This window comes from Balaenoptera borealis, assembly GCF_965194805.1.
Source record: "Balaenoptera borealis genome assembly, chromosome: 12".
Classification (NCBI taxonomy): Eukaryota; Metazoa; Chordata; class Mammalia; order Artiodactyla; family Balaenopteridae; genus Balaenoptera; species Balaenoptera borealis.
In genome coordinates, this window is record NC_138869.1 from 61,290,826 (window position 1) to 61,314,716 (window position 23,891).

Below are 23,891 nucleotides of genomic sequence, written 5' to 3' on the forward strand. Positions count from 1 at the left end.
ATATGAGAATTTACCACCTGAATAACATAAGCGGATTATTTCATTAAAGGTGGTAATTCATTTAAATGGGAAAATTTAGTATATAGTGTTAGAAGATTTGACTGCATACTGGGAGCTAAATAAAGTTGCTATCTTATATCATATTCAGAAAGAAATAATAAATCAATTCAGGATTTAAATGTTAAAATGAATTGTAGTAGAAAATCTTGAAGATTATTTGTATAATCCAGTGATTGAAGGTAATTTTTCAAAGAAGGTAGAGAAATCCAACAGTAAAAGAAAGATGATATATTTGACCACATGATAATTGTTTTGTATGTCCTTATTAAAATCAGATTGTGAACTGGGAGAAAATATTTGTAACATATAAGACAGATAAAGTGTTTCTGTCCAAACCACACAGAACTTTTAGGAGTTCATGAACAGCAGTCAATTGAAAAAACAGGCAAAAGACAGGAAATAGTGAAAACAGAAGATGGAAAACATAGTTAGAACACTGACATAAATCGCAGCAATGTCTATTTGGATCCACCTCCTAGAGTAATGAAAATAAAAGCAAAAATAAACAAATGGGACCTAATCAAACTTATGAGTTTTTAACAGCAAAGGAAAGCATAAACAAAATGAAAAGACAGCCCACAGAATGGGAGAAAATATTTGCGAACTATGTGACTGACAGGGATTAATCTCCAAAGTACAAAAGCAGCTCATGCAGCTCAATATCAAAAAAACAAACAACCCAGAACATCTAAATAGACATTTCTCCAAAGAAGACATACAGATGGCCATAAAGCACATGAAAAGCTGCTCAACATCGCTAATTATTAGAGAAATGCAAATCAGAACTACAGTGAGGTATCACCTCACACTGGTCAGAATGGCCATCATCAAAAAGTCTCCAAACAGTAAATGCTGGAGAGGGTGTGGAGAAAAGGGAACCCGCCTACAGTGTTGGTGGGAATGTAAATTGGTTCAGCCACTATGGAGAATAGTATGGAGGTTCCTCAGAACCTCCTTTAGGTTCTAACTAAAAATAGAGCTGCTACCATATGATCCAGCAATCCCACTCCTGGGCATGTATCCAGAGAAAACCATAATTTGAAAAATACATGCACCCCAGTATTCATTGCAGCACTATATAATAGCCAAGACATGGAAACAACCTAAATGTCCATCAACAGATGAATGGATAAAGATGATGTGGTATTTATATATACAATGGAATGTCACTCAGCCATAAAAAAGAATGAAATAATGCCATTTGCAGCAACATGGTTGGACCTAGAGATTATCATACTAAGTGAAGTAAGTCAGATAGAGAAAGTCAAATATGATATCACTTATATGTGGAATCTAAAAAAAAATGATACAAAGGAACTTCTTTACAAAACAGAAACAGACTCACAGACATAGAAAACAAACATATGGTTACCAAAGGGAAATGGTGGTGGGGAGGGATATATTAGGAGTTTGGGATTAACGTATACATACTACTATTGTATATATAAAAGGTAATCCACAAGGACCTATTGTATAGCACAGGGAACTCTACTCAATATTCTGTAATAACCTCTGTGGGAGAAGAATCTGAAAAAGAATATAGATATATGTATATGTATAACTGCATCACTTTGCTGTACACCTGAAACTAACACAACATTGTGAATCAACTATACTCCAATATAAAATAAAAATTTTTTTAAATAAAGTAAAAAAAAAAAAAAAAGAGGAAATCCAAATGTCCAGTGAACATTTGAAAACATCTTCAACCTCAGCAGCAGTTAAAGAAAAGCAAATTAAAGAACAATGTGTCTTTTTCACAAATATAATTGGAAAGTTAAAACCTAATGCTGGAAAATGGGTTCTCTAACGCATTGCTGAAGAGATTTTTAAAAATTATATCTACTTAAATAATGTACATAATGTAAAGTCATCATAAAAATTAATAATCATGTTTGTGAAGACTCATCATGCTTAATCTGCTTTATAGTTTTATGCAGAGTTCAAGGGATTTATATAGGAAAAGGCTAAAAATGTCATTTCCTTTATGTCTTTGAGCAGAAAGTTGAAAAATATAAATAGGTGACTCAGTTTCTTTGGAATAAGATAGTGTATGAAATCATTTTAAAATAAAATATGTGAAGTACTTTTCAATTTACGATTTAATAAATACTTTTTCTCCAAGTGATATAATTTGTATATTTTTAGATGTTACTTAATATTCTCTCCATCACTTTTTAAAGGTTCTTGCGTTAGTCTTTGTACGCAAACTCATGGATCTGTGTTTCACAAAGAGAGAGCTTAGTTGGCTTGATGATCTCATGCCAGAAAGTAAGAAAAAGAAAGAAGACGACAAAAAGAAAAAAGAGAAAGAGGTAAAAAAAGAATTTTAAATATACACTATTCACTTATTGTTTAATATTTTGTACCAAGTAGCAAGCACTATTATAGTCACTTTGATGGAATCAACTCCTTCAGTCCTCCTAAGAACCTTATTATTATAAAGTGTAGGTACTTTTATTATCCCCAATTTACAAATGAGGAAACAGAGAGAGAGAGAGAGAGGTTAGTAGGTAGTTTGTCCTAAACACAGGCTCTTACCCATTTTACCAACTTGCCTTTAGCCCTTACACAAAAATACTTAAAAAAAAAATTACATATCATGTGTATACTAAATCAACAGAAGAATTTACCAGTATTAAAACATAGGTAACACAAAATAATTCTACATCATAGTCTCTCATCTAATATAACCTTAAATGTACATAAGTACATTTTAGCATACATTTTAATTTTAACAGCATTTTAATAATCTGGCATATATTGGGTTGGCCAAAAAGTTTGTTTGGGTTTCTCCGTAACATCTTACGGAAATGAACTTTTTGACCAACCCAGTGTAAGGACAAAAAGGACTTTAAGTAAATATCTTTTTACAGAAAGTATAGTAAAACTTTAGTTTTTATATTCAATATTATGTACCCTTAGTTGATTTGTATACTGAGATTTACATGAATACTCTTTTCTGAATTTGATTTTTTTAAAATAACCAGCTCAATACTATAACCTAGTAAGAAGGACAAATAAATACTTGAGTATGTAGCATAGGTGATTTTGTTGATTTTAGTGCCTCACTTAATTTTCCCATTCAGAATATTGTTTGAAAATCAAAGATAAGAAGATATGCATTTTTAAAAGTTGTGGTCCTATTTAAATAGATCTCAAAATTGCTGGGGTTTTTTTCTAATTTTTGAGGGAAATCAGCATAATTTATAATTTAAAATGTATTAATTTATAACATATTGCATAGTTATTATGGAAAAACATTAAAGTTTTACAGACAAATGCGTTTAGGGCTTGTTGGCATTTTTTCATGGTTTCGATTGATTTTTCAGTGCTGATTTATGGCAAAATTACTGGTTGTGTATTTACTTTTCAACAAAAATTTTGACTTTTTAATTAGGACACTAATTAAAACATTTGAATTGAGTCTGCAAAATTTTTAAGAGCTTTGTTTCCTTCAAAGCTATATATGTATGTAAATGTTTATGAACTTGATGATTTTTCAAATAGGATATAATCTATTTATAAAATACTTAGGTAAAATTGCTTGCTTATTCCTGTATCAGGGAGAATAAGGTTATTTGCATATCACAAAACAAAAGTAAAGCTGGCTTAAACACAAGAGCTTATTTTCTCCTATAGAAGGAATCTTGAAAGTAAGTGATCTGGTGTGATGGCTCCACAAAGTTACCTGGAACTCTGCTGCTTTTCTCCCAGCTCGGCATAGACTTTCCATCCTCAGAATCCCCTGATGGGTCAGAAGGGCTGCTGAGTTTGAGCTGTCATGTCAGCATCAGAGACAGCAGGAGGTAGACCGTGGGCAGCTCCACCCTGCCATCCAGAATGGCATCCAGGAATTTCCACTGACACCACACTGAGTTACAAGGAGTGCTGGGAAATTTAGTTTAGGTTTTATTTTTTTATCTTTTATTATTTTTGTTAAAACTGGGTGCATCGCCACCCCCAAGTACTGGGATTTCTATCAGTAAGACAGAGGAGAGAATGCTCTTTCTGTCTCTCCTGTACTGCCCACCCTCTCCATTATAATTGTGTCATGATTTTGGCTGTTTCTTAGCTAAGGTGTTCTCAACCTGGGGTGACTTTCTGATGGTCAAAAAGGGGCTGCTACTGGCATCTAGTGGCCTGCTGAACATCCTGCATACACAGGACTGCCTCCCAGACAAAGAATTGTTTGGCTCTAAATGTCAGTATCGCTGAGATTGAGAAACCCTGCCTTATCCAAGTGAGGTTTTGCTTATACTTTAATGAGAGTTATGAGGTTTCACAAAATTTTGTTGCTCATTGTATGCCTGTGTAATAATTGATAATAAAATTTATGTAGCTAAATTGATATTTAAACAGTATCAGTGATTAACTTATAGGGGTGAAGGTTACAACCTCTTAAAATTAATCTTTACAAGTGGTTGTTTTCATCTTGTGCTACAAGTATGTGTTCATGGAAAAATTTTCAGTCATGGCAGATTAAATAATATTGTCAGTTTGGTTTTCTGATTCTTTAAGATACTAATATATTAATTGGTCCTCCTGGAAATATTCTGGGAAAAGTAATCTCTTCATGTATGTGCTTTAAAGGAAGCTGAGAGAATGCTTCAAGCTGGTGAAGATACAGTGCATCTTCCATTTGAAGGGGGAAGCCTCTTGCAGATTCCAGTTAAGGCGCTAAAATACAGGTGAGATGCAGCTTCATCCTTTAAAATGTGCTTCATTTACATGTCAGATGCATGAATAAGCCATGCAATGTTTCTTTAAAGTCATGTTACCTGTATTTTAAAAGATGACAAATACTGCATCTGACATGTGGGCTAAAGGAGGGCTCCTGCAGGTGGAAAAGAAAGTCACTGGCTCATCCTCCTTCTTGCTTGCAGGAAGGAGTGAAGGAGACCTTGGCATCCATGCCAAGCAGAGATTGTCTTGTCGTTCATCACTCCTTCTGTTTCAGTGACGTTTAAAATCAGTCGTAGAATATTCCCATTCTCTCAGTAGTACAGCTTTTTTTTGTTCTGCCTTTCATTATGGCTGGGGTTGGTGTATGCTGGAAAATAAACATTTGTAATCCATTTTTTGATAACCTGTGACAATGTGACTATGTTTAGAGGCCCTAGAACTCTCCTGCGGTTTCCAAAGGTGTGATTTGACCATTGGCAGTGAGGGCTCATACTAGGGAAAAATTATTGTTTCATATATAGTTTATCACGTATGATTTTGGCGATTTATATTTGAATCTAAGAACTAAATATAGAGGTTGGGAAATGTAAGCTTTTTTGTAGATTAAAAACCTCTATTATTTATGTACACATCTGATTCTTCTACACATTTATTCTATTTATGACTGGCCATTTATAGAAGAAAGATCCGTTTTAGAATATATATAGGTTCCTTCCTTGACCAGTTAATGGAAAATGTTTGTTGATATTTAATTATCTTGCTTCAACCTTTTTTCATTTTTAACTTATCTTTATAGTTTTTATAAGGGCACATTTGGACTTGTACATGTTTATTAGTTTTGGTAAATGAATTCACAAGTAATTTTTCTCTAATACTTTTTATCATTGGTATTATTAACTTTTATCATTGGTATTATTCTTTGTCACCTTTATCATTGGTATTATTCTTTGTCACCTTTCATGATTTTCCCTCAAATTTGTATATACCTAAAATTAAATGTCAAGTATAGACGTTTTGATATATCCAAATAGAGTGCTCTGCTTCTCTAGATTCTGTCAATGTTTCTTAAATGAATTAATGTATTGACTTTGTTGCTAAAAAGAGTATAGGGGGGCTTCCCTGGTGGCACAGTGGTTGAGAATCTGCCTGCCAATGCAGGGGACACGGGTTCAAGCCCTGGTCTGGGAAGACCCCACATGCCGCGGAGCGACTGGGCCCGTGAGCCACAGTTGCTGAGCCTGCGCGTCTGGAGCCTGTGCTCCGAACAGGAGAGGCCGTGATAGTGAGAGGCCCGCGCATCGCAATGAAGAATGGCCCCCGCTCGCCGCAACTAGAGAAAGCCCTCGCACAGAAACGAAGACCCAACACAGCCATAAATAAATAGATAAATAAATAAATAAAAATTTTAAAAAATCTTTAAAAAAAAAAAAATGTATAGGAACTGCCGTGATAGTTACTGGTGACTCACCAGTTTGCTGAGGTTGTTTGCCACTTAATTTCTGCAGGTCCTGCATTATCTCTTCCTCACTGTGATTACACTTGGATCTTGACAAATTTAAATGGAGTCCATGCTTACACTGTCTAATATTTAACAAAAAGAATGGGTATATATATATTTACTTTTGTCTTTTAAATGATGACGTGAACCATGATTAATGTCATTTGGATTAAAACTTGAACATCCAGAATGCCAGGAACTGGCTGACCTGTTTATTTGCCAGAATTTTAAATCTTAAGTAGCTTTGGATTACTTGCCATGAAAATGGAGTGAGATAACATATGAAAGCATCTGGAAACTGTAAAGTCCTATAAAATATGAAAATAATTTATTTAATGTAGACAAAATTTTTCCCATCTAGTTTTATTTTGGGGAAAAACAAAATGTATACTTTCTTCAAAAAAGGTCTCAATTTCTATAACGGGAAAGTTCTTGCTTAGAGAAGATCATTTAGAAGCTAGAAAGTGCTTCAAGAACTTCTCTCTTCAGTTATTTGAAGTTGGCAACTGAGCAAAAAAACGTTTTCTTGGGGTAGACAGGGTTTCAAGTTGGATGGCTCTGCCATGGTGAATTTGGGTGTTCAAATTTGTGCACTTTTAAAAACTTCACTTGGTGAAGCAGCCATTCCTAGAGAGTCTCCAGTGGCCACGTCACTCTTTACTGCAGTCTTACATCATAAACGACATGCAGATTTAAAGTGTGAACAGATGATTGCTCTTTAGTCATAACCTGGCTGCCAGCACATTGTTAATTTAACATCTCATTTGACATTTGTATTTGTCGCTTGTTTGCATGAAATGTTTTCCTTTTGGTGAAGAAAAAGGACTTGCAAATATATTCCTGTTAACTTCCTAGTACTTTCATGTTACTCCAAACTGACAACCTTGAGCCCAAAATTATTATGGATATCTTCATTATTGGATTTGGGGTCTTGAGGTAATTTTTGCAATATTTCACAGAGACATGGAATGGTTACATTTGTTTCTTATAATGAAAGGACAGTATTTGGATTTTGATAAATTTTATATAGTAACACCTTCATACTAAAAATATTACTGATATGGTAATACCAGCTAAAAGCAGTACTTATAAACCTTTTTTGTGTGTTATCTGTTGAAGTATTTTAATTTCTAATTTTAAAGTGTCCCATTTCCCAGAATTCGTTTTAATGATTTTTAAAAGCTATGAAAAAAAATTTTTTTAATCCTAATTGTAATGTTTCTTTACATACTTTGGATAGTTGTTTGCTGCAATTGAAATTCGCGCAGATTATAAAAGTTTTCTAACTGACTTGAGGCTGTATCACTTTTTATATTTATAAGCATATTAATATATTCCTTTATGTTATTTCAATAGTATACTTATAGCCAAGATAATCACCTTTGGGCATCATTGCCAATTTAATTAGTCTCATTGCTAGTTTTGATTATAAAGAAAGATGCAATTCCCCTTGAGACCTTTATAATAGAACTCCAAAATACTGCTATCTTTCTAGATCTCGGTTTAAGTGCATGACAAAGAGTTTTCTCAATTTTAAGTTGATGAAAGCAAATATGATATAGATAATAGGAATGACAATATTAATGCTTTTGCAAGTACTGAATACTAACCAGAAAGTGTATTTGTTCTTCAGTGTTGATCCCTCAGTTGTTAACATATCAGATGAAATGGCCAAAACTGCACAGTGGAAGGCACTGTCCATGAATACTGAGAATGCCAAAGTAACCAGATCTAACACGAGGTAGCTGTAATGATTTATGCATTTTCTAACTATAGCCAACTTTCAGTTTACTTATGGATAGCTATTCAGGAAAACCATTAAATTTAACTCAGTTTACATAATTTATATTCTCTTTACTTAACAAAACCAACCTTTTTTTCTTCCTCTTTTTCTTCCTTCTTCCTTTCATCTATCCATCATTCCACTGTATACTGGAAGCAGATATAGGTGCTGATTGTTTTGTTATTTTTTAAATTTATAATTGCCTATTTCAAAAAAGAATTGTTTTGTAATAAAAATGAATATATACGTATGGAATAAATATATAAAAGATCAGAAACCATATAAAGAAAGATAATTACTAGGGATTGAATACTAAAATAGAATACTACCTCAATCATGCTTTCTGATGGTCCAAAAAAAAAAGACTTTCTTTTGTTTTGCTTTGTTTCAGCCTACTATTTCTTCGGTGAGGTAAACATTTTCCTAGAAGATATTTGTAAGAAATTTAATCCATGGGTGTAAAGGCCATTCAGTTTTATAATGGACCGTGTATTACACAACTGTTTCATAACCCCTTCCTTATATTTCTTGTTATGTAATAACCCTTTTTTCTTTCTTTCCCACTCACTTCAAGACCTAAACCTCAGGAATTCTGGCTTGATAATGATTAGTACATTGATCCCTTAGGTCTCTGGAGAAGTTAGGTATTATCCTGTAGAGTACTCAGTCATTCATAGTCAACAAATATTTTTTTTGTTGTACACTTTGTGCCAGATGCTGTGTTGGGTGTCAGTATATTCTGCTTGGGTGTCAAAAATTAAAACTTTTCCAGGCAAGCAATCACATAGCTATTTCTGTTTAGTTATTGTCTTTCTGGCAACTATCTTTTGATAATGATTGATTAGGTTTTTCTCCAAGATATCTTTCCCTACCTCCTTTTAGAACCTTGCTCCTACTTAATCTCAGTTATCAACTCTTTTGGTTTTCTCTCATCATTTCTTGAGTTTTAATTCTCTAAGCTAGACTGTTTCCTTCACTTCTATGTTTGATCTCAAAAGTTTTTAAGTTAAACTTTTTGTCATTTTGGATTATTTCATGCAGCCAGAATTTCACTAGATACTCTTTTTACTCTTAGTAATTTTTCACACCTTGTCAGCACCCCTGGCCCAGAATGTTAGTATAGTTAGGATAAATAGAAAGACCTTACAGTAGTATTATTTTGTCTTTTATACTTCTGCCTTTCATTCAGGTTGCCCCTCAATTCAAAATCACATGGGAAGAAAGGGAATGTTTTGTTACATTGTTGAACAGAAAAATGTTTGGGTTATCTTCCTTCAGTTTTGTCTGGAGAAGGCAGCAAACCATAGCGTGTTTCTATCTTTTGCAAAATTTTCAAAGCCCAGATATTCATGTTACAATTAAATCAGTTAATCAGTTAAATCCATATACATGGAATCATTGTATTTGATATTAACTTGAAAATGTAGAATTGTATTTTGATCTTGTATTTGTGAACCAGATTTGGGGAGATAAGATTTGTTACATTTTGCAGGAAATTATTTGATGCTTATTTATATTGACAAAGATTAATTTTTAATGAATTTGTCAGTAAAATAAAAGTCAAATGCTACAACTGTTCACATATAAAGTAAAACTATTAAGTCAAGCACAGTCATCATACACTGACCAATTTTAAGGAGCTCCTCTTCAGTTGTAAGAAAAATGTGAAATTTAGTGGCAAAAATATCTTTAAAAAGCTAAGACTTTTTAATATTTGCCTTTCCAGTTAAGTTTACTGATATGAAAAGAAAGCAGTAAGCTAGTAATAGCAAGTTGTATGTTTATGGTATTAATAGTTGTCTCAGAAGGCTCTTATGGATATTTACTGTTGGCCATGTTTGAATGTAATATTTAACCACTTCAAAATTATTTATTCTCATTCTTTGTTTTAAATAGCCCTGAAAAACCTGTAAGTGTGAAAATAAGTTTTGAAGATGAACCAACAAAGAAATACATGGATGCTGAAACTTCATTATAGAATTGAACCAAGAGGAATTATTTATAGATATATATATATACATCTATATGTGTATGTATATATAATATTTCATGTCACTATATATAACAATATTGTATGTCATGCCATTTATGCATGACTACGGGGTTTTTTGAAGTAGTGTCTGAAGTTTGTTAGGAGCACCATGGAGACTGTGTGTATAATGAAATGGTCTCTTAGAAGTGAGGTACATGATTCTTACTACTCAAATATTTATTTTTCTGTTGGAAAATTTTTTTCTGTTCTTCAATAGAAAAATGTGGGGAAATGCATTCAGTCTACTTTTCTTTACATCTGTTTGTTCATCAGTGGCAGTCCATACCAACCTTAAGTGATACGTATTTAAATTTTTTCATTGAGTTGCTAGAAATGTTCCCATATTACTTCCTTTCTGCTAGGGCTTTGTGGGAAGAACAGGGCGTCTCTGCCAGTGGTGGGGCACAGATGGGGCCGTATCCTGGCTGCTGTGTGTGTGTTGCATTACATACATGTCCATCATGTTTCACAGGTGATGGGAACTTTTTCGCTATAGAGGTAGAACAGTGGAAACTTTCTAGATAAGAACTATAATTTTGACCTTTATGTTTTTGAAATTTATTTTAAACTTTAAAACCTCCACATCTAGGTCTCCATTCTGATAGACAAGTATAACTGCAGGTGATTTTATAATTTAACTCCCATACCACTCATTAGTTTATGAATTTTAAAAGCTATAAAATACCAAATTATAATAGTTAAATTTTGTTGCCTTTGTAGAAATTTTTTTCTGAATCCTAGTACTCTGTTAGAGCCCCAAATGCCCACTCTATTCTCTGCCTTTGCTGTCCTTTACTTAAAATGTGGTTTAGTTTGTATCAGGTTCAAGTTCTTGATTATTTTTCTATTATAAGTAGTATGACTAAATAATCAGGAGTCAGAATTCTCTTAAGTGGGTTTATGATCAGTATTACTTTATTATGAATTACCTTTCATTTTCTGTTTACGTTGTTCTTTCTGTTGTATAGGTAATATTTAATAGATTTCATTTTAAAATATTTTATTTATTTTAATTGATATGATGCTTAAATATTATATAAACATTTGAAAAGGTAACAAATATAGAGTAAATTGTTAATGTAAATAGTTGGTGCTCACTTGCATTTATGGTTTATTATCTGAGAGCAGTTGATAGATTTTACATCTTTGATATAAAGCACTGCCATATTTGTATTTTAAAAGAAATTTAGACCTATTATGTATAGCTCAGATTGATGACATTCTTCCTAGTTTGTGTTTGTATGTTTTATTTAGATTTTGCTTTTCTGAGCTGTCTTTTTAACTTCTAGCAAATCTTTTTAGTCATCTTTTATATACTTTTACCTCCATATGAAATAAATAAATGTTGTTCTTGTTAAGCCTGTAGGACTGGATGAATGGGGTTGTGAAACTGATTTGGCAAGAGGATGATTTCTAAAAACCAAATGAGTATTGAGAAGCCACTGAAATATCGAAAATAATAACATGAATGTTAGGATGAAAATTTTAATGAAATTCTGATGCTTCCTTTAATCATTTTTAATTAAAGTACAAAAGTATGAAGAATTGATCTTATAGAAGATCATGAGCAATGCCAAAAGCTGATATTTTAGCAATTCTAGCAATGCATTCTAAACTACTTAACTAATAAAATTTCCACATTTAAGACCATGTGATCCGATTCTAGTTAAAATAATGGATTCAACTTCTGCCTCATATGGGAGGTTGGAAATGTAGCTGATTTTCTTTAGAAAATGTAGCTGGCACCATTTGGTACTGCCTAAAGAAGAGAGATGCTGTCAGCACTTGATGAGAGAGTATTACCCACGGTGCTTGTTAGTGTTTATGAGCTTCCATTGAAGTGATTCCTTTTTATTCATAGCAGCATAATCATTTCCAAAGACCCCAGTATTTGCTGCTATGATTTTGTAATCTCCCCTGATGAAGCTGAACAAGAGGATTTCCTTACATCATTCCCTAGTGTCTGGATGTCACAGGGTTAACAAATGTGCTTTTTTATGGGAAGTAATTTTAAAATTTGAACTGAAATCTACCTGGGATCATAGTGTTTATGTGATTTTATTTATGAATACTAGTTGTCCAGTGCCAGAAAAACCATGATGTGCAAAATGCTTTGCACTCAGTGTTTTTACTATGTTTCTAATCGTTAATAGTTTCTGCTTTCTTTTGACTACTTGACTTACAAAATGATCTGATTGACTACATTGAAAAGCAAAGGTAACTCATGTTTTAGTAATAGCTTGTTTTATGTGGTTATAATATTTTTCTACTATTTTTGAAAAATAACAATCATGGATAGCATTCTTTGAAAGACAGTGAAAAATGTAATTTACTACATATATTGCTTTTTAAATGTTGCCTTAAACAGGTATAGATGAGCAGTAGTAATTGCTATGTACTGATTTACCTCAAGGTGAAAAAGAATTAAACCTGTGCATATTCCATTTATAAAATAAATTCATATAAACAGCCCTGCACTTTTTCAGATGCCTTGGTTTCCAGGATGGAGCTCAGTGCTACTGAGTACCCTGGCCGCAGGGCCACCTCAGGATATTCTTTCCTCCACCTATTTTATTTATTTATAGACATCTGTTTACAAGGACTATAATACATCCTCATGTTGACCATCTGAAATTCACTTTCACTTGAATGCTATTTCACTCTAAAATTGCCGCTTTTGAGAAGACAATGAACTAATAACTTCCTTATGATAAAAGGATGATGCTATATATTCTCTAATGATATTAGATATACGAAGTGAGGCACAAGATCTTTCTAATGGGTGTTGTATATGTGAGTGTGCTTGTGTGAATGATGTTGTCAATCATAAATCTCTCAAGTTGTTTAAAAAAGCTGTGGCATATCATTGTTCATATTTGCCAAGCATATAAAATGTGTAGGACAGAATTTTTTATGTGCTAACACATGTATTTATAAAGCAGATTTCTTTACCACTCAAAATTACTAACTTTCGTTTTCTCCATCTAAAAAAAATGTTTCTTCCACATACCTTAAGTTTGTGTATATATATAATAGCTTTATAACTTTTACCTTTTGCAAAAGCAGGTTCAAAATTCTGTAAAAAGAAAAATGGTTTCCGAAACAGAGGTATGACACCAGAGCTTGCTGTTTTTAAAGGATTGTATCATGTATATCAGTTCTGTAAATGTGCTCAACAGTGTAACATGTGAATCCTGTTTTAAAGTGCTCAGATTTCGGATGTGTAAGCCATTAATATAACATTGTAATTCAAAAATGTTTAAATAATTTAATGTTTTAAATTTATTTATGTAGATCACATCATTGTTATAATATGCAGTAGAACTATGTGAACTGTCTTTTGGTTTAGTCCAACAATTATTTATTTTTTTAGAAAGTAAACTTAAAGAGTTTAAGGACATCCAAAATTTAAAATAGTGTTCATACTTCAAAATTTGGCAATTTTAATGTAAAGTTGGTTCTTTTCTAACTTTTCAAAAAGTAATGTGAGTGTCAATAATAGGAAAACATAGTTGGAAATGGAATCATCTAAAGATCATTTTAAAAAATTTAATTAGTGTATATTGACTTCTACAGTTGACTTAGGGTAATTGTTAACAGTTGTTTTTTTAATCAGATTTTTGTGCGTTGATTGATTCTTGTGTTGTGGCTTTTCTTTTGTTACTTTCATATTAAGAGTTTTTTTTTTTTTGTAGGGGGGTTCTCTTCCAATGTTTACTACATTTAAATAAATAGAAATTGAATTTTATTGTTCATTTATGCAGTATTTGATAGCGTGGTATAATAACAGTACAGTTCTAATTTTTATGACTTTTATAATTATACAATGATAATATTTTCTTTTATAATAAAATCCAAAGTAAACATTTAAAATGTAGAAGTGATATTTTTCATCTATATGAAGTACAAGTATCTACCAAGTCTATAATGTGAATAATCCTGCTTTTCAAATCTGTTTCATAATATTAGAAGAAAACTATTTTTGGAGATGTTATTGAAGTTGAAAGATCAATAAAAGCCTACTGAATCAGTTGTTGAATATTGTCTTTATTTTGATATTAGAAGAGCTGCATGTCTTTCTTATGAGAACTGATAGGGGATGGAGAAAAATAAGTGATTTCTATTTCCTGCCTCCTAATTTTCCTAAGCAGAAGACAGAAAAGAGGAAACAGTGAGAAAAGAAGATGAAACAAAATAGTGTGTGTTTCACAATGATTTTTTGATAATTAAGAAATACTGAAATTAAAGCCCTTTAAGATAGGCTGGTCCATTATTTTCCCTATTTTAAAACACATCTGTTTAGAATAGAATTTTGCAGTGGGATATGTAATAAACACACATCACATTACACGATATGTAATGAGCATGTTAATACTGAACTTTCATAGACTCAAGGCTTTTTTGTTTTTAATGGCTAATTTCATTATGAAATTTTTTTAGTAATAGCTAATGACAGGCCTTGGTTTGTTTTCCATTAGGCACGTATGTAACAATTTCCTCCTGTGTTTTCTGCACTGTATAGTTTCTGATATCCCACAATGAATTTGTCAATTTTTTATTCCCATCAACAGAACTTTGAGATTTTTGTGGGGTTGGGGGCGGGAAGAAGAAGGGAAATAGCGAGTTTCTCACTAGTTTTTCTTTGATCTTGCTCCTTAAGGTATATCTGATCTCTCCAGTTTCAGTTCTGTGACCTTTATCTCACTACCTCTATGCTTTTAATGAAAACATTCCTATTGTTTGGAAAACCTTCCTTCCTGTTTCTCTGCTATTCTTGCAAAGCTCAATTTAAGTTCTGCATTTTCTTCAAATTGTGCTCTGCCTTGTGCTGTGTTCTGTAAGATCATTCTTCTGCCTCCACTCAAGAGTGTGTCTGTGTTTAAAATGCCCTCTTTTTGTTTTTGTTTTTTGTCCTAGACCAGTGGTCTAGGGGTATTTTAGAAATTTGGGGAATTATTTTTTTCTTCTTGTTGATTCTGAGTATTTATTTTAATACCTATTTAAGTTAATTTTATTTGTTCCTTATGTTAGAGTTACCACGTTACACTCTTTTACTTCCGAAGTATGTAATTTACATTATCTGTGGATTCATCTCAGGATAGTAAAAGGGATATTCAAAAACACCAGATTTTACAGATTTGGACCCTACCACATTAGCCATGAGCTTAATGCAGGCATGACCCCTCTGGGGTCGTGTATATTTCTCACATTACAGAGTACAGTGTGGGCCCTGGATGGGTGTGGTCTCCTCTCCTGCAGAGCCCCGTGTCTCCCATGCCGCATAATCACCTCTGCAACTTTCAGTTACATTTAGGGAAGGCCAAAACATTGGTTTAAGATTTTATTTTAAGAGAGGAGAAGAAGAAAGGTGGGACGCACATTCAATATTCTGATGAAGAAAAGTTCAGAGGAGTAATTTTGTCTCCTGCATAATATTTAAAATGTCTGTAGAGAATACTTTTTCTACTCAGCATCAGTCTGCCTTCCCCTCTCAACTTTTTGTGTTTTGATCGGTAACATTATTTCTGCTGGTTTTATGTTCTCTGAAGTATAATTAGTTCTGCTCCATTCACCTGAGTTTGACTTCCTTCTCACCTTTCTGTATTTCCAAAATGGTACCTTACTGTTTTAGTTTTAAATATGTATTTTCAAGTACTCAAACCTAAGTGTTGTTATTCCATTAGGCCTACTTTTCATTATTATTCAAAGCAAAGAAACATCAGGGAAGCGGTTCACGGTATTCATTTTAAATCAGATTTTGGGAGATTGAATCACCACACTAATTGACATTCCTGTGGGCACTTGGAGCAACATTAAGATGGGATTGAGTAGGTCCTAGATTAAATTGTCCAGGGGACAGACAGCATGGTGGTTAAGGCTGGGCTCTGGATTGAAATTCTAGGTTCTCCCCTGCCTCCATCACTTACCAGCTCTGCCCTGTTGGGGCTCCATGTTACAACTCTAAACTAGGATGAAAAATAACCAGATGGAAGCTTCCTTGGTGGCGCAGTGGATAGGACTCCGCCTGCCAATGCAGGGGACACGGGTTTGAGCCCTGGTACAGGAAGATCCCACCTGCTGCAGAGCAACTACGTCTGCGAGCCACAACGACTGAGCCTGTGTGCCTCAACTACTGAAGCCCTCACGCCTAGAGCCCGTGCTCTGCAACAAGAGAAGCCACCACAATGAGAAGCCCGTGCACTGCAACGAAGAGTAGCCCCCGCTCGCTGCAACTAGAGAAAGCCCGGATACACCACCGAAGACCCAACGCAGCCAAAAAAAAAAAAAAAAAAAAAAAGCAGATGATGTGAAGAGTAGGTGAAATAACGAGGAAAGAGTTTGGAACAGTCCCTGGCACAAAATAAGCGCTCAATATTTTTCATTTTTTGAAGCTTCATAATGTAAAATTGAGTATTTTTTTTAAAGCTTTAGTAAAATTAAAATTTTTTCAATAAAAAAAAGCTTCAGACTTTCACAAAAGGTGAAGAGCCTTGCCCAATGCCACAAAACGAACTAGTGACAGGTGTCCCACACAGCTCACTCGTACTTTGACGCCGGAGTCGCTGAAACTGTCTCCACGTTACACGAAAGCTATTCAGCAGGTACCGTTGATCCTTTTCAAACTAAATATCTGCTTTGGAAGATAACTGATTTTTAGTCCATAGCAATTCTTGAAATTAAACACCCCAAAATGAAGCTGCTCTCTCTCCTACCCATTTTATTTCAAATGCTGAAGGTTGGCACACCGAGTCCAGGAAAACTGACAGCGTTTAGGAAACCCTGGCTGGCAGGCAGCCCGAGGTCGGGGTGAGGTGGCTGCCGCCGCGAGGCCCTCAAGCTCCACCCCACAGCGCGCGCTGCGGCCCGGCCCGGCGCGTCTCCGGTTGCTACGGCAACCCGAGGCCGGCGGGCCGCAGCACGGCTAACCCTGATTGGCTGGGGCGCCCTGCCGGTGGAAGAAGAGGTGTCGGCATTGGCTGAGGACGCGCCGGTTTCGTGGCCGGAAGGAGAATTGGATTGATGCACCAACGGTGCTGCTGGCAGCAGTGCCCCCGAGGTGGAGGGGACCAGGCGCGGGCTAGGGGAGAGGAGGACGGGCCCCCGATCCAGAACAGCGTGACAGTAGCAGAGACGATGAGAAGGGCGATTTCGAGCTTGGCCTGAAGGGGGGGCCCTCCCTTGGGCGCGGTGAGTGGGGCCGGAGCGGGCGTTCCTCTGCCGGCGCGCGGTTTCAGGCAGGGTCTCCAGGGAGATGTCCTCAGGTGCTTGTGGAGCAGCCCCGAGGCCTCGGAGTGAGCTCCCCTCGGCAGGAGGCAGGGCAGAGAGTGCGGGCTGTCGGGCGTGCGGGAGTCACTGTGAGCCTGTCTCATAGCGGATGGGTTGGTGTTGGCGGATGGATGGTGGGAAAGTGCCATCAACCATGCGTGATGGTCCTTTCAGTTCCATAAGGACTTATTCTGGTTACAGGAAGCCTGAGTGTGTCTCTTCCAATCTGCTCCTACACTCCGGAGGCTCCTTCATAAAACCCTTTATGAGCGTCTCTTCTCTGCCTTCCCCTTACGTTATGATGCTGCTCTGACAGTCCCTCTGCTTCTCTGCTCAAAGTGAGTGAGCCTGTTCAGTTCCATGCCTTCAGGCACCACATGTCAGCTGATTACTTGAAAACCTCCACCTCCAGCCTAGGCTGCTCCACTAAGCACCAGACCCCAAAACCCAACCGCGAGTTAACGCCACACGTGCGTAACCCTAAACACCATCTTCCCCATTCCCACAGAGTGCCTCGCCCTTGGATTCCCTGTCTTGGGCACCAAGATACAAAAACCACATCTGGACAATATCTTTGACACTTACTGCCTCTTCTAAATTTCCACCGGTTATCAAGGCTATACCTTCTTAATAGCTGTCAAATCAATTCCCACATCACTAAATCCCTTCTCTCTACATTAGAATTTCCACCAGTTTCTTAGTTAAATTCAACACCCATCCACCTTCCCTGATGGCAGTTTGGCCCTATCTAATCCATTTTCTGTCTATTGTTAGACTGATCTTTCTAAAAAATATATAAGGGCATTTCACTTCCTGCCAAGACTCGCTGTCATCCTCATCCACACTTCTTAGTTAGGCCTTCCATCAGCAGTTCCATCTTTGTTCCCAGAACATGCCACATTCTCTCCTGTGTGTGCTGATGTCACCTGTTGCTCACACTGCCTTCAATGGACTCCACTTTTGCACCTTCCCCAACCCTGCTCTCACTCCCCAGTCATTCTCTGCGTGTTGCCTAATTGCTTTTCTGCCTCCTCCTCTAGACTCTCTCTCTGAGCGCAGAGGCCAGGTTTGTCTTCCTCACCATTTGTTGTGTCTATCATAGCACCCTGCAAGTAGCAGGGGCTCAACAAATACTGGTTAAATGAATGATTCTCTAAAACAAGAAGTTACTGTTTTTCATAGCATCCAGTAAAGCTTTCACTTATAAAAGATGAATGTTGAATTTCCAGGTTTTACTTTAATTTCAAGATCCTTGGTTTGGAAACTATTTCAATTCACAGTCTATATTTCATGCCATAATCATTTTAATGGTAGCTGTTGTTATATGGCATAAGTTTAACATGGGAAAGAGAGAGAGTACAGTGCAGTTTGCAAGAGATAGGCTTTGAGTCAGACATGCGTGGGTTTGAATACTGGCTCCAACATTTTAGCTCTGTGGCCGCTTATCTGTGGCTTCGTTATCTGTACAATGGGCTAATAATAACCCCCACCTCATAGGATTATTTTAAAGACTAAATGTGTATAACCCATATCAAGTGCACAGTGCCTTATACTTAATAAGTTTTCACATGTCTAAAGAATAGAAACCTTCACATGGATGTTTGTAGCAGCTTTATTCACAATTGTCAATACCTGCAAACAACCAAGATGTCCTTCAGTGAGTGAATGGATAAATTAGCTGTGGTACATCCAGACAATGGAATTGCTGAAAAGAAATTAACTATCAAGCCATGAAAAGACATGGGGGAACCTTAAGTGCATATTACTAAGAAAAGAAGTCAGTCTGAAAAGGCTATATACTGTGTGATTCCAACTACATGACATTCTGGAAAGAGTAAAACTTTGGAGACAGTGAAAAGATCAGTGGTTGTCAGGGGTTAGCGGGGGGTGGGGGAGAAATGAATAGGCAGAGCACAAGGATTTTTAGGACAGTGAAAATACTCTGTGTGACACTATAATGATGGATACATGTCATTATATGTTTGTCCAAACCTACAGAATGTACAACACAAAGAGTGAACCCTAAGGTAACCTATGGACATTGGGTGATTATGATGTGTCAATGTAGGTTCATTTATTTATTTATTTATTTATGGCTGTGTTGGGTCTTCGTTTCTGTGGGAGGACTTTCTCTAGTTGCGGCAAGCGTGGGCCACTCTCCATCGCGGTGCGCGGGCCTCTCACTGTCGCGGCCTCTCTTGTTGCGGAGCACAGGCTCCAGACGCGCAGGCTCAGTAGCTGTGGCTCACAGGCCTAGTTGCTCCGCGGCATGTGGGATCTTCCCAGACCAGGGCGCGAACCCGTGTCCCCTGCATTGGCAGGCAGATTCTCAACCACTGTGCCACCAAGGAAGCCCCTGTAGGTTCATTCTTGGTAATAAATGTACCATTCTGGTAAGTAATTTTGATAATGAGGGATGCTCTGCAGGTGTAGGGGTAGGGAGTATATGGGAAATCTCTGTACCTTCCTCTCAAATTTGTTGTAAACTTAAAACTGCCCTAAAAAATAGTCTTAAAAAAGAAGTAAAAGAAACACTGAAGGTTGGAATTGTGAAATTTCCATGGTCAGCTCACAAAAGGTAAAAATCAATCTTTTAATTCAGTCAAGTACAGTTTCTAGGACATCATCCTGCTACCCAGTCACACTATACTACTTGATCACAAACTTTGTTCTGATACAGGTAAGAGACTCATTCAGTGACAACTTATTGACCGTCTGATGGATCCAGGGCACTCTGCCAGATAAAGGCGGGGCAAAAGAAAGTGTAACCAGTAAAGTCTCAAGTAAGTGAAAGAAGGGCCTGGAATGTCACTCTGCCTGTCTCAGCCGGTCAGACTTTGAGGTCAGAGTCAGAGTGGACTGAGTGGAGCCCTTGGAGAGGTGGAGAGGAGGTAGAAGTTTACTGGGCATCCAGAAGGGAGCATGACCAAGTCCCTGTGCCCTTAGAGCCCAGGATCCCAGGGGTGGTAGCCCAGAGTCCATAGAATTCACACTCTCATGCTAGGTTCATGGGTTCAAATTCCAGCTCTGCCACTGCTGGACACAGGGCGTCTGCCAAGTTGCTTCATCTCGGCACCTCAATTTCCTTACATATACAGTGAAGTTGTTGTGAGTATTACATGAATCAGTAGAGACAAATTTCCTAGAACTATGGTAGGTACATAGGAAGTGCCAGGTACATGTTAGCTGTTTCTGTTATGTTTTACCTGGGGGAGAGAAATAAGTTAAGAGATAACAATAAAGCAGGATGGGGGGGGGATAGAAAGTGTCACCTTGGGAACAGGTTATGTGGCTTGGATTTGGAAATGAGTCTTACATTTTTGAGACTTGGTCTTCCACAGGAAAGTGAACTCTATGTGTACTCATATATCCGCCTGACATGGGTGATTAAAAAAAAACATGAAAATGAGCACTGAATAAAATAGATGGTTTTTCATTTGGTAAAATGATTGCTCGTTCATATCTAGAAGTCAAACTTCCCTTCATCTCAGCTGAAATCTGCAACAGTCATAATAAAGGTCATGCACTCACGTCCATAGGGGTGGCTCAACTCAGAGCTTATTCAGTCTTGTATTAGGAATAGTTATAGTTGACAGGGAGTCTAGCTTCACAACCCTCAAGAGAGTCAAAGTGACAAAATCACAATCAAATGGCACATATCTAGAAGAGAGACTAAAAAACCCTCCTACAAAAATTGAAATAAAAACAAGAGGCAGAATGGATAAAGCACAGCAGCCATAACATTGATCCTGGGCCATCAGGAAAAAGTTACCCAGTATATAGTGTATTTTGCATAAATGACAGGGAATTGTTACTTAATTTGAGAAAAGTGTGTCTGAAGTAATATTTGATTATTAAGGTGATAAACATTTACCTAGAAAATTCACTTAGGCAGATAGAGAGCTGGATAAAGGCCACCAATAAGTGAAAGTTAGTATAACATTCAATTAACAGGGAAGGCCCTGCCTGGCTTTAAATTCCTGCTCTGCCACCAGAGGTTTAAAGCTCTGTGACTTGGACAAATTACTTAACCTCTATGGGCCTCAGTTCTGTCATCTGTGAAATGGGGACAGTAAAGGTAGTTGCCTTATAGCTTTGTTAGGAGAATTATATTAGTTAACGTATGGAAGCAATTAGAATGGTGCTGGCACAGGGTAAGCCCCATGTAAACATTTGCTTTTATTATTGTTGTTACTGTTACCAGATACGAGATCTTAGCCAAGTTACTGAAGCTCAGCACCTCAGTTCCTTCATCTGTGAGTTGGAGATACAACACAACCATCTCCTAGGGTTGTTTTAGGATTAAACAAATACATGAAAGTGCTTCTAATTGTAAACCCAAAATAACATCAGGTGTAACAAATTAAAATGAAGACTATTTGTGACATTAAAAATAAAACTTTTTTTTTCATTTTATATCTAGTATTTGTCATCAGTGAACCAAAGTCAGTGAATATAAGCAAATGACTTAAAATAAGCATGACAAGCTCTTCAAGCTGAAGTAATAGTAATATTACCAATGATAGTATTTACAACAGCTGTCATAATAACAATTAGCTAGCTACGGACAGTTTTTTGTTTTGTTTGTGCCACACCACATGGCATGTGGGAATCTTAGTTCCCCGACCAGGGATCCAACCTGGGCCCACGGCAGTGGAAGGGCAGAGTCCTAACCACTGGACCACCAGGGAATTCCCCTGGACAGTTTTAAAGGCGTTTGACTTTATTTAGTTCCAACTACCATCTTATGATGGGGATATAATTATGTCTATTTTTTGGTAAATGAGGAAACTAATAATCAGAGAGGCCCGGGGACTTTCTGAGGTCACTCAGCAGGCAAGTAGAAACCAGGTCTCCTCCATCACTGCTGCTCCTTTCACCTGCATCCCAGCCGTGTAACAGGAAGACTTCATAGTCCCAAGCCTGTTAGCTCTCATCAGTGGAGACCACAGCATTCATATAATGTGCGTGTGTGTGTGTGCTACACTTGACATAAATGTGAATACTCATTCCTGTAGGAAATGTTATTGTCCTATCATGTATACTTGAGGTAGCCCATATTTAACACGAATATCTTATTTACCTTGTGGCTTCCCTGTGTTTATAAAGAGATTTTTGTCAAACCAACATTCTGTAATAACTAGATGCTGGTCAGCTGGGGCAAATGTATCATTTGCTGATAGTTTTTTTCATAATCTTTATTCTCCATCTATAAACAATGATCCTCCAGTTATACCTGGAGCTTCCCAATCACATTTCTCTTGGGATTTGTTTATTCATTCATTCATTCAGCAATCATTTATTGAATACTTCTTTTGTTATAAACTAGCAATGCTGTGCTGGATGTTGGGGATGAGCAAACTAGCTGTCATCCACATCCCTGACTAGTTTATAGTAAGCTGGAGGAGACATATGCATAGTTATTGAATTATTGCCTGACTCTGCCCCTTTATTAAGAGCTTCAAGACAGGGAGGTCAGTGAAAATTTCCTGAAAGAATGAATACTTGAGTTGAGATGGATGAGCCTTCCAGGCCTTTCTGCACTAATCTGGCCCATGAGTCTAGGAATACAGGTCTCAGGAGTGCAGGAAAAGCAGGCCTGGGGCAGGGACACATGGCCCAGGTCTGAGTGGAGCTGTTGGGGGCAGAGGCTTCATCTCACAGGACACCTCAAGTCCTCCTTACATTTTTTTTTTTTTTTAAGCTACTTTATTTATTTATTTATTTATTTTTGGCTGTGTTGGGTCTTCGGTTCGTGCGAGGGCTTTCTCTAGTTGCGGCAAGTGGGAGCCACTCTTCATCGCGGTGCGGGGACCGCTCTTCATCGCGGTGCGCGGGCCTTTCACTATCGCGGCCCCTCCCGTTGCGGGGCACAGGCTCCAGACGCGCAGGCTCAGTAGTTGTGGCTCACGGGCCCAGCTGCTCCGTGGCATGTGGGATCTTCCCAGACCAGGGCTCGAACCCGTGTCCCCTGCATTAGCAGGCAGATTCTCAACCACTGCGCCACCAGGGAAGCCCTACATTTGTTTTTATGCCAAGAGAAATGGGAAGCCCATGAAGGCTCAATTGGTCAGATTTGTACCATAAAAATGGTGCTTTTGATGCTGTGTGGAGAACAGACTTCTTGTTGGGAGGAGAGAGAAATTGGAAGTTGGGAGTCCATTTAGGAAGTGGTTCCTGTAGTTCAGGTGGGCAATGATGAGGATGAGGGTGTTGGCAGTGAGGATGGAGAGAAGTGGGCAGACAGGGACTGTACTGAATAGAAAAATAGTGAGCTAATGAGTAAGGGCCTTAGGAAGAGGAAGTGTCATTTTCCCAAGGTTCATGCCCAAGGGCTCTTCTTGAGTTGAGATTATTTGAGGATCTTCTGTTCTATGAGCTGGCCGTAGCCTTGGAGGCCACCATCAGCCCCAGCCCATCTCATCTGCTCCCTGTCTCCCCAAACCACTCTCAGGATCTGGCCTTCCTCCCTTTGTGCACCCCCTGGAGTATTCTTCCCCTGCCCCACCCATTCTCCTTGACCTGCTTCACAGCCCTGTCACATGTGCCTTTCCATGGCTCTTTCT

At 37.1% G+C, this 23,891-nt stretch overlaps 2 protein-coding genes across 22 annotated transcripts in view; both read left to right on the forward strand.

Moving 5' to 3' along the window:
* SLC4A7 (solute carrier family 4 member 7) overlaps positions 1 to 14,089 on the forward strand; it is a 119,106-nt gene extending 105,017 nt beyond the window's left edge. For 7 of the 13 annotated variants that reach the window (XM_082346456.1, XM_082346457.1, XM_082346458.1 and 4 more), the window contains 4 exons: positions 2,244 to 2,375; positions 4,654 to 4,751; positions 7,878 to 7,985; positions 9,924 to 14,089. In XM_082346456.1, the coding sequence (XP_082202582.1) occupies positions 2,244 to 2,375; positions 4,654 to 4,751; positions 7,878 to 7,985; positions 9,924 to 10,005 (420 nt within the window). In that variant the 3' untranslated portion in view covers positions 10,006 to 14,089. The other 6 variants (XM_082346461.1, XM_082346459.1, XM_082346453.1 and 3 more) reach the window with 2 other exon arrangements.
* A 107-nt stretch (positions 14,090 to 14,196) lies between these two features.
* NEK10 (NIMA related kinase 10) overlaps positions 14,197 to 23,891 on the forward strand; it is a 325,496-nt gene continuing 315,801 nt past the window's right edge. For 8 of the 9 annotated variants that reach the window (XR_014232504.1, XR_014232505.1, XM_082346463.1 and 5 more), the window contains exons 1-2: positions 14,197 to 17,247; positions 20,006 to 20,108. The gene's annotated coding sequence lies outside the window, so the exon portion shown is untranslated. The remainder of the gene's footprint in view (positions 17,248 to 20,005; positions 20,109 to 23,891) is intronic. The other variant, XM_082346467.1, reaches the window with a different exon arrangement.